The sequence below is a fragment of the Vipera berus genome (genome assembly GCF_964194415.1).
Source record: "Vipera berus genome assembly, chromosome: 17".
NCBI classification, from domain to species: Eukaryota; Metazoa; Chordata; class Lepidosauria; order Squamata; family Viperidae; genus Vipera; species Vipera berus.
The window spans coordinates 1,984,628-2,000,755 of record NC_138220.1 but is presented as its reverse complement, the minus strand read 5'-3'; the positions used below and the strand labels follow the sequence as shown (position 1 = coordinate 2,000,755).

Here is a 16,128-nt window from a genome sequence, read left to right as displayed (position 1 = left end):
TACCCCGTTTTTACAACCTTTCTGGCCCAGTTGTTTTAGACAACCACTTGCAGTCCTTAAAGTTATTAACACGGTTGTTAAGTGAATCTGGTTTGTCAGAACGTTGCAAAAAAAAAAAAAAAAGGATCACATGACCGCGACCGTCGTAAATATGAGTCAGTTGCCAAGTGTCTGAATTTGGATCACGTGATCAGGGCGATGCTGCGACGGACTTGAGCGTGAAAAACGGTCCCAAGTCGCCTTTCTCAGTTACTTTGTAACGTCGATCGGTCACTAAACGAGAACACCAGCTGGAAAAGAAACCAAGGAAGGCTGCGTTTTTGTCGCTTATAATGTCCGCTTTCTTGGCTTGCAGGCTTCTTCTAATCGGAAGCGGGTGGAAAACCTGGCCAAGAAGAAACTGGACTCTCTGATCAAGGAGTCTAAGATCCGGGACTGCGAAGACCAAAATAATTTTGCCGTCACCACCTTACCGTCCTCGGGGAAATTGGGGAACAAGCACGATCTTAAGAAGGTGATTTTTTTTGGGGGGGGGGGAAAGAGAGGTAGCCCATCTGAAAAGCTTAATGCTAAAATATGAATGAATAATACGATAAAGTTTCGCCAAAAAAAACCCGAACCCCAATATGATACCAGTTTGGTAAAATAGATAAATAATGTGTCACTTCAGAGGTTTAGCTTAAATATTGAAATTGCTATAGGATTCTCAAGCCCAGGGGTGCCCAATCCCCCGGTCTGTGGCCGTGGCACGCCAGCAACCGGTCCGCACAAACAAGCAAAGCAGGCATCAGACAAAACCACGCACCCTCCGATCTGCCGAAAAGTCCCTCCTTCAAATGAATCCTTGTCAAATTCGCCTTTTGATAGCTATATTTCTCGACAACCCGCCCCCCCCCACACACACGCACACAGTTTTCAGCCTTCCTCATAAACCTCTTCGGAGCATTGAAGCCGGGTATGGAATCACAGTTAATCCTGACTGATCACCACTGTGGTTTTTTTCCCCTCTGCGAGGAGACTCGAGCGATGAACGATAATGAGTTTTTCTGGGTTTTCCCTGTAATCAGGATAGATATTTACTGGCCACTTAGATTTCTCCTTTGTCCTGCACGCACGCCATCCGACACGGGAAGACAACGGTGCGTGGAGAAACAGCCTCGCCCCTCCTCGGCCACCCATTAATATCGCTTTCCAACCGGCTCTCCTGCAGACACACGGCAGCCTCTGGCCGGCGGAGTGAGGACTGTGGAGCCAGGGCAGGAGGTTCGGGAACGAGGCACAATCAGCACAGCGAAACCTAGCAAAATTTGAGAGGAAGCAACTAAATTTCATTTTTAATGTGTGCCGTTAATAAAGACGGGACCTTGGAGGTCTTCTAGTCCAACCCCCTGCTTTGAGCATCTGGATGGAATTCTTCGTTATCGGTATTATTACTATTTTTTACGTACGGGTCATCCTTGACTTAACAACCACACTTAAATCCGACATTTCTGTGGCTAAGCAAGGCATTTATTAAGTGAAAAGGAGAATCGCGTGACCCCCAGGGGGACGCTGCAACCCTCCTAAATATGAGTCACCTGCCAAGCCTCTGAATTTAATGTAACAAACCGAAGTGCTTTGAACTCGGCTCCCGTTCCTGGTTACTCGTGCGGCGCCCGACGCTAAGCCTGCCTCGATGCACACAGCACTTCCTCCTTCCATTTTCGACCACGACCCTGCGCAGCAGGCCTGGCTAGGAATAGGACTGGGCCAACCTACTAGGTCTGTGAACTAAACCGTCCAGAACGAAGAGAAGTGGTCTGCCATCTCTCAGAAATGGTGTAGGGTCTCCTGCTCGGGGTTGGGGGTTGGACTAGATGACCTACAAGGTCCCTTCCAACTCTGTGGTTCTAATTCTAACAGTTAGGAACCAGGCTAGCGTCTCTTTCCTGTCCTTCCAGCTTTTTGCACTGCTGGCGACAATCCGCCTCCCTTCCCCTCCACTGCAGCTTTAAGCTCCGTTCTGCCTTTCCTGTAATGAGGTTTTGATTTGGTCTCTGCGCCCCCCTTCCTCTGCCCCCCCCTTGCTCTATTAATCGCGTCTGTACCAGTAGGAGGGTTGATCTATCAAGAAATAACACAGGTATTGCCAGGCATTAGAAATCGAAGCCAAAGAGCTGGGCTGGCCTTTTCGTGGGCCTGCTTTGCTAGAGCTTCATTAGCTTTTTCCTTGATAAATGGCTTATTAACGATTTTTTTTTGCTGCGCATAGCTGAGTGCACACAGTTAATGAGGAAAGCAGGTGAGTGAGATTTTGGGAGGGCACCGTGCTCTCGTCAGGGGCCACCAGGGTGAGGTTGGGAAGGCGAGGAACGCACCGGTGGTGTGCCCTCCTCTTTGGCCATCTCCTCTGCCCCAGACTTTGAATAAGTCCGAGGTTTTGTAAGGAAGCTCCCCTCCCTTATGTTAATTTTTCCAATAATTGCCAGATTTCTTACACACTCATTAGTTCTAAAGCTTGGACATTGTAATCACCGGTACTGCTTTTTCTCTCTCTAATCCTATAATCACTTCAAAGGATTGCATCAAACAAACTTATTAAATATCATCCAGTTGTGGTTACGTTTTGTCAGGTACTGAAATGTCCTCACCCAAACTCTTGACGTTTGAGCCTTGCTTGACGTTTGAGCCTTGATCTCCTCGCTGATCGTTGTTTCTTTTTTTTTTTTTTGTCACCATAGAACAAGCACGGGGAGATCCTGGAACCTGGTGAAGACGGGATCCTCAACAAACGTCAGAACCGATCTCTCATGGGAAGCTTGACCAAACGCAAGGTTATTCATCTTTTTTTCGGGGCGAAAGGGTCTGGAACATTTTGTTCTGGTTTGGGGGTGTTTTTTGGTTTTTGGTTTGTTTTTTTGGCCGTGGGAAGATCGGTGAGGGAGCTTGACCCTGACGCTGGTCAGTTGTTAGTTTCAGGTTTATCACAACCTTTTGCCAGGATAATTTTTCAAAACTGCAAGCCAGAAAAAATGAGGGCGGAACAAAAGCAGCTGGTCAGGAAGCCCACCAACGCCTGGCTTTATAGCCTTGTACAGACCCTCTGATTTGATTCTACGCGGATGTCCCTGCGGGAGATGTAAAATGCAAGATCAGAACAAATCCAATTTTTGCAAAACCCGAGGCAGATGGAGATGGGGTGGGGTGCTCTAAAGAGGAGGTTATGCATCCCAGCCAATGCGTATGCACGTCCAGTCCAAACCATATTGCTTTATGACTATATTTTGGTGTGTGTGTGGGGGGGATGTTGTGTGTTTCTTTTTTGCAAATGCTTTTATATTTGTAACAGTTTCATCAAGCTGAGAAGAAAGGAGAGCTAGCGGGGCATAGTGGGGCAGATAATAGGATGGAATGGAATGGAATAGAATAGAATAGAATAGAATAGAATAGAATAGAATAGAATAGAATAGAATAGAATAGAATAGAATAGAATAGAATAGAATAGAATAGAATAGAATAGAATAGAATAGAATAAACAAGAGTTGGAAGGGACCTTAGAGGTCTTCTAGTCCAACCCCCTGTTCAGGCAGGAAACTCTGCACCAGGAGACCCGCTTGTGGGCATGGAAGTCAACCGGGAGACTTCTTCCCAGTCCTAACTGGAAATGTCACTTTGCCTCTCCGGGATTCATTGTTTACACTCCGAACATTCAAAATAAGAAGCGGTTCTTTTCCCAGAAATGAGCTTTAGTGAGAGTTATTTCTCCTTTGCGATAATGTGTTTTCCTCCCTGCCTTTTTTTTTCCTTTTAACCCCAGAAAAAATCCAGCAAACTCAAAAGGACCCCAAGTTTGGAAGACGGAGAAGATGACCTTGAATGCCAAGGAAACTTAACTAGAACTTCTGTCCATTATAGCAAGTAAGTTTAGGGGGGGGGGAAATAGTGACTTTTGTCTGTAGCCATTTTGATTGGGGATCCATTTCAGCCATTCCTAACCTTGTTTTCGGTCCTCCCAGAACAAATCGGCAGAAGAAAACTATGAAATTGTCACGGGCGCTCTCGGATTTGGTGAAGTACACACGATCCGTGGGAAGCCACGACGTGGAATCGGAAAGTAAGTTTGCCTACCACCTTCCCCTAGAGCCAGGCGGAACTCGTGAGCACCTTGGTGGAAGGGATCCATGGGGACTTGGAACAGTTGCTAAGCAACCGGCCACTAAGTCGAGGACCATCTGAAATGAAGTTACAGGAGGTACCTATATCCCACTGGTGCCCCCGGGGAAGAGGTTGCCAGATGAATGGAATGGAATGGAATGGAATGGAATGGAATGGAATGGAATGGAATGGAATGGAATAGAATAGAATAGAATAGAATAGAATAGAATAGAATAGAATAGAATAGAATAGAATAGAATAGAATAGAATAGAATAGAATAGAATAGAATAGAATAGAATAGATCTGGAAGGGACCTTGGAGGTCTTCTAGTCCAGCCCTCTGCTCAAGCAGGAGAACCTATAGTACCATCCCAGACTCCAAGGGAGATGTTGACATCCAAAGAGGCTGGACTAGAAAAGCTCCAAGGCCCATTCCAACAATAACATCATCATCATCATCATCATCATCATTATTATTATTACTGTTATTATTATTGTTACTATTATTAAACGCATCCTTCTTTCGCCCCAGTCTCTTCCAGCTGGCAGGTTTCCTCCTTCAGCGAAACGAAAGCTCACCAAATCCTTCAGCAAAAGCCAGCCCAGTATCTCCTCTTCAATCAGCACCAGCTCTCCCGGATCTATCCTTCTTCCTACCGGGTGGATTCCAGCAATTACAACCCTCAGCCCTTCTGGAACGCCGGCTGCCAGTTGGGTAAGGAATCCAGATGTTTGTAGCCCCAAAGCCCACTTCCCTTCACGCTTCCGTGCCTCGGTTCTGCAAGCCCGTCCCTGAGAGGGATGAAGGAGGAGGAGGAGGAGGAAATGGCAGATAGAGAAGCGAAGCAAAAGGAGAAAATCATTTTGGTGGAATTTGTCCTGGAGGGAAACTGTAAAGCAGTGTTTCTTTCTCTCTCTCTCCTTCCTTCCCTCCCTCTCTGTTTAATCGCACAGCTGCTCTTTTTAGTCCGGTTCTTAAAGTTAGCTGGCAGAGAATGAAGAGACAACCATTTCCCCCCCCCCTTTTTTTATTTCTCAGCCATGATGGTTTCTCTTAATATCATTTTCTGAAAACAAAGTAGCTCTTTTCCGTTAAAAGATAAAGAGAGAGAGAGAGAGAAAAGGAGGAAGAGGAGGAGAACAAAAAGAAGAAGAAAAAGAAAATACAAATACTTTCCAAAATGGCTGGATCAGAATTTGCCACTTATTCAGCAATAGAACTTAGATTTATATACCACTTCACACTGCTTTAAAGCGTATTGCCCCCCAACAATCTGGCTCCTCATTTTATCGACCTTGGAAGGATGGAAGGCTGAGTCAACCATGAGCCGGTCAGGATCGAACGCCCGGCAGTGGGCAGAGTTTGCCTGCAATCCTGCATTCCGACCACTGCGCCACTACGGCTCCTGTATTCCCCACTTATCCTTCCGTTGCAGTGGCGCTGAACTACCAATCCGAAGGGAGAATGCTGCAGCTCAACCGCGCCAAGTTTGGCGCCAACGGGAATTGCGGCTACGTCCTCAAGCCCAAGTGTATGTGTCAAGGTAAGAAGGTGAGGCGGTAATCAGCAAGTCTGTCTCCTTCACAGCCTCCCCCAGAAATTGATTTCAGTCCTTAACTTCGTATTTAACGGCCCAGTAAGGAATGTCCTTCCTTTCTCTGCTTCCTGGTTTGTTTCTAACTCGAGAGAGGAATTTTGTTTGATCTGCTGGCTCCCCAGATCCTCCCGTTTTTAAAGCAGTGGATCAAATAGATACCCTTGGCTCAGGAATAAAGCCTTATCAAAGCCGATTCACGTATAATAGTCCTCGGTAGGATGTAAGAGTTGGATGGGACATGTAGTCCTACCCCCTGCCCCAGTGCAAGAATCCAGCACAGGCAAAGAGGCAGGAAAAATGCACCTATAAATTAAAAGAGCTGACAAGGTCTTTCCTTCCTTCCTTCCTTCCTTCCTTCCTTCCTTCCTTCCTTCCTTCCTTCCTTCCTTCCTTCCCTTCCTTCCTTCCTTCCTTCCTTCCTTCCTTCCTTCCTTCCTTCCTTCCTTCCTTCCTTCCTTCCTTTCCTTCCTTCCTTCCTTCCTTCCTCCCTCCCTCCCTCCCTCCCTCCCTCCTGTCCCTTCCTTCCTTCTCTTTCATTTTTCCCTCCACCTATCTTTCATCTGTCAGCCATGACTACGAGGAGTGGGAGCGAAGTGGATTTACAAAATCCACAACATGGTTGGATTCCCACAACATGTATGGACCTGCCTTCCTGGGTCCAGAGACCCCCTACAGACATGAAATCCCCATGCAACCTCTGTAAATCTCTTCCAGGGATCTTCAACCCCAATTCCGAAGATCCTTTGGCTGGCCTGATGAAAAAGCAACTCGTCCTGAGGGTCATCAGCGGACAGCAGCTCCCGAAGCCGCGCGATTCCATGCTTGGAGACCGAGGCGAGGTATGGTGGTCTGAACCCAGAGTACCCTATCCAGAGGGAAATAATACAAATGGCAATAGCCCTTAGACTTATATACTGCTTCACAGTGCTTTACAGCCCTCTCTAAGCAGTTTACAGAGTCAGCCTGTTGCCCTCAGCAACCTGGGTCCTCAAACGGATGGAAAGCCGAGTCAACCTCGATTGAGCCAGCCAGGATCGAACTGCTGGCAGTGTGCAGAATTAGCCTGCGGTACCACATTCTGGCCACTGTGCCACCAGGGCTCTCCTCGCTGCAGGTAGCCTTTGACGTAGGGCCAGTCGCTTAGCAGCTGCTTGGGGTTCCAGCCAACCTACCTGGACCCGATCCCGATAACCCAGATTCAAAGTTCCAACGGTTGGGGGCCTGCCCTTGGGATCAAACTTTGGGCAGCTGGCTGCATTGACGGCCATTTGCAATCACCCGTGGTCACGTGACTGATTCAGGACGGTTTCGCCAGAATCCAGCATTTAGCAGGGAAGTCTTCGACTTAACCGGCTACAATGACCCCCAAATTTCTGAATAAAGAATGAAAACTGTCCATTTGAAGGCGCAATTCAGAGAACTCTTTCTGATTTCAAAGGGGGGGGAGAAGAACTAGCAAGCGTTTTTTCTCTTGGGGCAAGGAGATGTGTGGGACTTTGGGGGGGGCAAATGCCATCAAGGGCTTTTTCTTTCCCCCCCCCCCAAGAAAGTGAGTTAGTTTGCAAGCTGGGCTTCAATGTCGCTCCTACCCCCCACTTCTGACCACTACAGGTTCCATCGTGCAGCTTCCTGTTAGTTTTTTTTTTAAAAAGGAAAGATTATGCAACCCGTTCCTTTCCCTTGGGGGGGAGGGCGTTTAGCAGGTGCTTGGCCAGTTCTCTTTGTGCAAAAAAAAAAAAAGATCCCAGTCCACATTATTGTCCACAGGGTGCCTCTGGGGAGTCAGGAAAGTTCTGCCAAGACCTTCCATCAAAGTGACAAAGTTTCTATTCACCAGGCCTCCCTGGAAAGCAAGGGGGTGGGGTGGGGGGGGGAGAGAGACTGAAAAATAAATAAATAAAACTCCCAGTGAACAAGCCTCGAATCTTCCTGTAAAACAACATTAAGCTGCTGAGTTGTCAGAGCCAAGATCGATGGCTTTCTTCGGATAGAGCCCGTTTGCACCGGGACCTGCTCCAAAAAAAATTTCTTTCCCCTCCCTTCCCTGGATTTATTTTGCCTATGAGCAAAAGATGTCTCTTGGGTTTTTGTTTTTTAATTGGGGGCTACGCATAATCCTTGTGGGTGGTTTCTTTCTCCCAAGCTGTTAATTGGCCAGTCTGGGGCGGGGGGGGGGAATAGCATTGAGTTTCCTCTCCAATCATCCCTTTCTCACTTGGAGGCTGGTCTGAGTATCGACGATGGGACCGCCACACGTACGTGATGCGTGCGTCGTTGTGCATCTAAATAAACTCTAAGGGCCCCCATTCTTTTCCCTCCTGCAAGTTTACTCAAATAAAAGCATTTTGATTCTGAATAAAAAAGTCTTAGAGTTTCCCCTTGTGCCGCTCCAAATATAGTTTACGTGTCCTGGGAAAGTCCGCGCTTTTATACAGTACCTTTCTTGAAAATGGCCAGGTTGCTCCAAATGACGTATTTATTCTTCCATTGATTGGTTTGTTAGTTTGAAGGTAAAAAGATGGTTTATCTCAGCAGTAAAGTGAGTGTTTAAAAACAAAAAAAAAGCAAAAAAACCCAGGGCATTTTGAGACTCTGTCTTGCGTAGGTGTGGTTAAGTGGAGCTGTGGGGAATTGGACTGGCGATCTTTGGAAGGAAAGGGAATTTGGTCCTTCTCCAGCATCTCCAGATCAAAGGCCTTTGGGTGGCAGATGTGCAGAAGGCCTCTTCTCAGAGAGCCATCTTCTCAAGTTAATTAAGATTTATGGCCCAGGAAGAAAGCCAGCCGAGGTGGGGAAAGAGGCCACGGTCCAGCTGTGCTGGGTGACCTTCATATTTGACCTCTTTTCCAGATCATAGATCCGTTTGTGGAAGTCGAAGTGATTGGGCTGCCCATGGATTGTTGCAAAGAGCAGACCAGAGTTGTGGACGACAATGGTATGGCCTTCTCCCTCCTTCCCTTTTGACTCTCACGTTCCCGCCATCTCTGTAAGGCCGAGGACATCTTGCAGGGATTCACAGAATCCTAGGAGGGGTTGAATTCTCCAAATTAATCCAGTTACTGTCCGCGCAGAACATCTGCGCAGCGTCATTGACAGTTGGCTGCCCAACATCACCCGGAGGAGTTGTGGGCACCTGGCAACTTCCCAGCAACTTCAGTGGTGAATAGCTGGTTCCCTCAAGGAAGTCTTTTCCTAAAAAAAGTTTTTTTCATTTATTTCGTATTTTTATTTTATCCCCCAAAATACAGAAGTCCAAACTTTTTTTTAAAACAGAAACAAAGGACAAACATCTTGTTTGCTTTATGTTTCTTTTGGTTTGTTTTGTTTTGGAATCCTAACGTTGGTTCGAAACCATCATCAAGCAGTATTTCAGGGTGCTTGGAAGTAGGCGTGGGGCGACAAGGGAGAGTGGCAGAAGATCAGGTTCAATCAGTCAGAATAGATCTGGAGGGGGCCTTGGAGGCCTTCTAGCCCAACCCTCTGCTCAAGCAGGAGACCATGTACCAAGGTCCCTTCCAACTCCCATTATTCTTATGTTCTGTGCCTTCTGGTGCTTTGAAGAGTCAGTCGATCCCCTCTTCTCTGTGGAATTCTGGGAGCTGAAGTCCACACACATCTGGCTGGGAGTTGGACATCCAGCCATCTTCAAGCTGCCAAAGTCGAGAAACACCGCTCAGTAGATCATTCCTAGAAAGGCCCGTTCTCCTGACTCTTGGTTTTGCAGGTTTCAATCCGATGTGGGAAGAAACCTTGGTTTTCAACGTTGGCATGCCAGAGATTGCCCTGGTGCGTTTCCTGGTCTGGGACCACGATCCCATCGGGAGGGATTTTATTGGTCAGAGAACCATTGCGTTTACCTCAATGATGCCAGGTAAGATAGATCTGTTTGTACGACCGCGTGGGTGTTTTATTTTTATTTTATTTTCTTTCCCCTGCTTTTCCTTGGCGATACTCAAGACTCTTGAGAATTTGCCCGTTAAGGTAGGTACCAAAAAGACAATAAAGAGGGAAGTCTTGGCTGGGTGTGCCCCCAAATCTTTCTTTCCGCCTGGCGAGGAGAAGAATCTCGCTTGGAAAACCCTGGAGAGACATTTAGCAAGTTGGTCCTTTGAGCGCTTGACGTTAGCGGAAGCCGCAGGAAAAGGGCCACGAATATCGTCCCGTTTTCTCTCGCCCCGTTCTTCCTGCCAGCCATAACCAAAAAGGCATCTCTGAATTGCTGGTTATCTCTGCCAACTTTCCTTTGGCTCATCCCCGGATCGATGGAGAAGAACTTCAAAGCAGGGGCGTTCGTTGGTGGGGTGTTGTTGTTGTTGTTTTTGCCTTAAAATGAGACTGTCGTTTTCATTGGCAGCCAAAGATTGGCTGCAATTAAGGCCAATAATGACGTTAAGAGCCAGCTGGAGGATGAATGCCTGCAAAAATTGGAGGGTTATTAATGTGACTATTTCCTCCCTCCCCCCCCCATCCATTCCGGCCAGAAATGGGGGAGGTTGGAGACCCCGGAAGGGATTTGGGCTAAAGGAGATGAGAAGCCTTCATTCAGCCCGCTTTCCTTGCTTTCAGGCTATCGGCACGTCTACCTAGAAGGCATGGAGGAAGCCTCCATTTTCGTTCACGTAGCCGTCAACGACATCTGTGGTAAGGTGAGTCATCCCGAAGTCCGAGCTGGGCAAACCCGTCTAGAACTAAGATTTCTTCCAGATGAGATGATGGTTGAGTTGTCCTTAACGGAAGGGAGAACTGACGGCGCCCGATTTCATACCTAAGGAGGTTCTCCATCACCCAGGTCCTGCTGGTGCCAAGGCTGCGTTTCCAAAAGGCCATTGGATTTTCTTAGGTTCCCGTCCATCCCCCCCCTCGAAAACGTTTCGCTTCTTCTCCAAGAAGCTTCTTCGATTCTCACTGAAGAAGTTAGAACCGAAGAAGCTTCTTGGATGAGAAGCGAAACGTTTTTGGAGGAAAAACACCGAGAAGGGTCCGGTTGCCTTTTGGAAAAGCATCTTTGGGACTCACACAGATATTTCTGCAATCGGGTGGTTCATGTATACATTTTTTTTAAAAAAAAAATAAAAATTCAGTCTCAAAGCAATTCTGAGCCTGGACCGGCTTTCTAGCTTTGCCCAGAAAACTCAGCAACAGCCTTGGCCAAACCTAACTAATCCTTGCTGCAATTGTGTGGGTTGCTGCTGATCAGCTGACCCAGTGCTTTGGGAAATTCTTATCCAGACTCAGAGTGACTCTGCTAAGTTTTATTTTCTCAGCTAGTTACAACCGCCGGTGCTCCTGTGTTCAAGGGTCTGTTAGTGCTTGAGCAGAAATAATTACGTTTCACGTTGCTTAGGAAGGAGTGTCATTTTTTTTCACTGCAACGACTGAGGCCTGCAATACGATCTGGCATCATAACTCTGCCAGCAATGTTTGAACGTGGTCAAATCACAGGATGTCTCTGTTTAAATGCAGGTCAGGAAAACCTCACCATTCCGACAAGGGTTTCTTCTATTTTTCTTTTTATTTTCTTTTTATTTTCTTTTTAACCTTCCCCGAATGCTGGACATTCAGGGGGGGGGGGGAATGGTGCACGCTGTAGAAGTTTTTTTAAAAATAAATATTTCCCCCTCCAATTTTATTCTCTCCCCACCTTGATTAAAAAATGGCAAGTCTCTACTTTTCCGAAATTTCTCTAAACTTTTCACTGTTTGCAAAACCCATGCTGATTCTCTGGCGTTTGCATGCATGTTGGTGAATGCGCCACACCAGGTTTTCCTGTGCCTGTTTTACCAAATATACGCATCCTATTTGTACTGTACATATTTGATGGATTTCTTCTGTGGCAGCCAGCCCATTTATCTCCTCCCAGTTACAGAGAGCGAGTTCATCCATCAAGTGATTTATGTCTGTGCCTTTTTTTTAATCTTATTAAATCATAATTAGCCAAGCCAAATCAGTGGAAAATAATGCTGTCTAGCGGAAGCAACTCCATTGGAAACAAACAAAGAAAGAAAGAAAAAAAACCCAGCTTGCCCAGAATAATAATAATAATAATAATAAATAAATAAACCTTTATTGTCAAAGTACAACATGTGTACATTGAGATTAGCTGAGCCTCCCCCCCCGTGCTCCCTCCCCCCAACACACAGTGACAACAAACCCTCCATCCTACCACACCAGGTGAGCCAACTACACCACACAGCGGCCTCCCAAGTCAATTCTGCATAAGTTCACAGAGATTATGTCCCATTTAAAAGCCTAACAGCCCACGGATAAAAGCTGTTTTTCATCCTGTTGGTACGGAATACATATAACCTGGTCCGAAGTGTCTATGAATTTTCTGCTTGTCAGTTTCCAAAACCAGTTTAGATTGGGACAGCCATTGTCTTGGACCGAGTCAGTGGCCGAGCATCTGAATTTTGACCACCTGACCCACCTGGGCGGGTCTTAAGCAACGGTCTTAAGTGTGGGGGGAAAAAAACCAACAATTGCAAGTCCCTTTTTTCGGGGCCGTTGTGACCTCAAATGGTCACTGAACGGACTGTCATAAATCGAGGCGTACTTGTATGATGGAATTTTTTTTGGGTTGGGGGGGATGGTCATTTTGAAGAGGAAAGCTGGTTTCTTGGCACTCTGAATCCACTTTAGCTCTGTTTGATCTGTGTGTCTCTTTGGAGAGATCCCTTCTCAGCCGATGGGCTCTTCTCTTGAAAGCCCAAAAACGTGTCAGGAGGCGGGGGGGGAGCGGGGGGGGGGAAACGTCCCGAAGAGAACAAGCGAGTCTTTTGTCTGGATTTAGAGCTGGCCCAACGGATTCCAGGTGCTGCGAATCCGACAGGGAAGAAGCCGTGCCGAACGGGCAACGTTGCATAGCAACGTTGGGGGGGTGTTTTGGTGGGTTGTTTTTTTTTTTGCAAAAAAAAAAGCTGGCATTTAGGCACCCTTTTTCTCCTTCCAACAAGGGAGAACTGGGAGGGGAGAAGTTAACACTGTTAAGTTCAAGCCTCTCTCCAAACTTCTTCTTTTCTCCTCTGGGCCAAAAAATCCGAGGGAGAGTTGGAGGAAGGCCAGCTGAGTTGTTTCAAATCCTCCGACAAAAAGAAGGCATCTTGTCTGGAAAATCTTCCGTTTCTAATCCCCTCTAGGTCTGGTCCTCAGCGTTCAATGAAATTGAAGAGGGGCCAAGCTTCCCGGCCTTCTGCTCTTCTGCTCCTTCCCTTTCCGACAGACATCCACCCGGGAAAGCTTTGCAAGGAGGGTGTGTGTGGGGGGGGGAAGCCCAGCCCATAATTCCTCTCCCACCTTGTACCGGATCAGGCCCCGAATTGGGGCTAGTTGTCTGCAGGGGAGGGGGAGGAAATTCGGAGGCCCCCTTCCCTCCTGCCATTGGCTCCTTTTGTGGAAAGATTGCCCCCAGCCTGTCTCCCAAGTAAACGTTTCCACTTTTTCCATCAATCCAGGAGGGGAGGACGGATCGATCCGTTCTTGGCCAGGAGTCACTTAGATGCCGTAGCAGCGCTTAATAAACTGAAGCCGGAAGGAAAGGGGGAAATTGGATTTCTTCCTACCCCCCTCCCCACCTCTCTTTCTCTCTCTCTCTCTCTTTCTGTCTCTCTCTGTCACACACACACACAGGGTCTAACCGTAAGCTTAAAAGCCCTTTGCCTTTTTAAAAAATAAAAAATAAAAAATCCTACAGATAGTGAATTATGTCGGTGTTAATTAAGTAGAAGAGTAGTCCTGTCAATTGTCCTTCACTTCAAATAGACACAGCAGAAGGTTGTGTGTGTGTGAGAGGGAGGGAGGGAGGGAGGGGGAGAGAGACACCTTCGGAAAGAGCTACTGTATTGCTGGACTTGAAGGAATGAGAGCCTGTCTCTCAGTGCATTGATTTAGAGTATGAGGACTAGAAACTTACTTTTCCAGAGAGGCAGGACCACTATTCTGGTGGGGTTTTTTTTGGGGGGGGGAGCAACAACATTGACAAACAGCATTGACTTTAACGAACCAGCCTTCGCACAGAGACAGACATTTGAAGCTTACCTATCTCTCCACGGCAGGCAATTTTCTCCCTTGATTAACCTCCTTTGATCAGCCCCTCCAAATTCCTGCCCTCTTTGATTTCTCCTTTCACCCCCCCCCCAATCTTTCTCTCTTCTTCTGCTTGAGTTGCTTCCTGATGGATAGTTTTAATTTGCAGCTGACTGACACTGTCTTTTTAAAAAGCTGGCAGCAATTTTTTGGGATGGGGGTGGGGTGGGGAACTTGCTGGCTTCCAGTTTGTCCAACACCTCCCCCCCCCCGCGCCTGCATCTCTTTCGGTCTTCAGAAGCCCCCTCCCACTGCAACTTGTTCGCTAGCCTTAAGTCCTCCCCACCCCCTTCTCTTTTTCAATTTCCCCCGCTGATTTGTTTTTTGATTGCTTTTATCTCTGGTATTCCTGTTTTTGCAAATCGCTTACCTACCCCTTGTTGTGTTCTCATTAACATTTCTCCTGCCCCTGACTTTGTGGGCATCAATCTACTAATTATGGAGTCTAATCTTTCCATGGAAGAGATTCCTTCATTTTGTGCGGGTGAACTCTGACCCCAAGCCTAGTCCCACTGAATATGGAACCAGACTCAGATCCGTGCAAGGGATCCTGCTGTATTTTTCTGGGAGGGACAAAAAAGTCTTATCCAACTGTTGCTTTCCCCCCCCCCTAATTAGACACTTTCATTCCAAATAAAATTTAATTATACAGAAAGGGGACTTCTCACCTTGCCATCCCCACGTCTTTTAATGATTTGAGTTTAGTATGGAGCATCCTTCTGCTAACTGTAAAAAATCATGACATCCTTGGTGAGACACCATTTTGAGGTTGCCAGTCGATGGTTCAAGAACGTTGTTCTCGTTGAATCCGCCCGTTTTTGTCCATTTGTTTTGGCAACCACCTTTTCGGACAACATCCAGCCGTTTGGACAACCCTTTGCCTGGAATGCTGTAGGCTCTCCTGCTTGAGTAGGGGGCTGGACTAGAAGACCTCCAAGGTCCCTTCCAGCTCTGTTGTTCTGTTATATCAAAGTAGACAATAGTACCCTCTCCCAATTTTAAGTGCTAGTTTCCATGAAGGTGGTAAGTAAATCTAGGACTACAATGCATAGCTGAGCAATTGGGGAAGGGGTCTCCACTGCAAAGTCGCCACACTTTTAAAGAATTGTTTGGTATGCTCAGAAAGCCACTTTGCTCTTTTTCTGCTCACTTTTCTGCATCCCTGGGGGGATTGAATAATGTCAGAGTCCGCCTTGATCCCTCCTCTGGTTTGTCTCTCTCTCTCTCCTCCCCCCCCCCACCCCTTTCGTAGTTTATCCGTGTTATTTGTGTATGTGGGTTACGTGCCGACCCTTTCCTCAATCTCTCTTAGGGCCGTCTCGGATTGCTTCTTCTCCTGTGTCTCACTTTCTGCCTTTTTACTTCTGTCTGTTTGTGATTGCAGTGGCCTTCTGTGTGTCAAAAAAAGTCTCCTTTTAGAAGCAGAGCAAATTTAGACGCCATAAAGGTACCCCCCCCTTTCTCCCTTCCTCGCCACCCAGGAAGGTGTAGTGAGCGCGGAGCATCACCACGCTTGCATGCTTCCGTCCACCCGAAAACATCATGAACATTTTTTTGTGTGTGTCTTTTCCCTGATTTAGCTTGATTATTTTTTTTCTCCTCCTCTTGGGGAAAAAAAAAACCCCAACAACAATACACACACACACACACATACACCAAATTTCCACTCATAACATGGATTGCGACATTTCCCGGAACATTTGACAAGCCATTGAACCTCTAGACTTTCCCACGTTTATCAAGCAGATCCAGGATTCCCCACTGGCTTCCCCTTTTTTTCCAGTGCCTTTGTAACTTTGAACAGTCACTAAACAAGGCATTGTAAGTCGAGGACTAACCTGTACCACCTCTCTCTAGGGAGGGGTTGGGTAGTTTTCCCTTCTAACGCCAATAACCCCTGCTCTGTTTTGAGCCAAGGGGTATCCCCCACCCGCTAACGGAACCCACAGTTTGTCCTGTGGGTTATTTCACCCTCCGCTTAAGGGTCCCCGCCCTGCCTGGGCTTGATCCCCCGGGTGCGAATATGCTGGATCTTCTTCTTAAACGGCTTTCTTCTTTTTTTCTTCCCACCAAATTTGCACTGGATTTGGGATCTTGAATCGCTCGTTTGGATTCAAGGGTCAGTAAATAGCCTCACCGGGAGAATGCGTCAAGTGACCTCAAGGGGCTGATGGGAAGGGAGGGGGAAGAAATATCACTGCACACCACTGCATTCCATCAATGGGGGAGGGGGAGTGTCTTGTATTTCTTGGGAGGTGGGGAAAATCCCCTCCTCCATTATCTGTGTATGTTGTACATGAGAGATTTCTTGCTG

At 47.1% G+C, this 16,128-nt stretch overlaps 1 protein-coding gene across 1 annotated transcript in view; it reads left to right on the top strand.

Moving 5' to 3' along the window:
- PLCH2 (phospholipase C eta 2) overlaps positions 1-16,128 on the top strand; it is a 106,705-nt gene that overhangs the window by 83,872 nt on the left and 6,705 nt on the right. Inside the window, exons 15-24 of the mRNA XM_081341458.1 lie at positions 356-514; positions 2,721-2,813; positions 3,797-3,897; positions 3,996-4,093; positions 4,667-4,849; positions 5,571-5,678; positions 6,447-6,571; positions 8,583-8,667; positions 9,457-9,603; positions 10,299-10,378. Coding sequence (XP_081197584.1) covers positions 356-514; positions 2,721-2,813; positions 3,797-3,897; positions 3,996-4,093; positions 4,667-4,849; positions 5,571-5,678; positions 6,447-6,571; positions 8,583-8,667; positions 9,457-9,603; positions 10,299-10,378 — 1,179 coding nt within the window. The remainder of the gene's footprint in view (positions 1-355; positions 515-2,720; positions 2,814-3,796; positions 3,898-3,995; positions 4,094-4,666; positions 4,850-5,570; positions 5,679-6,446; positions 6,572-8,582; positions 8,668-9,456; positions 9,604-10,298; positions 10,379-16,128) is intronic.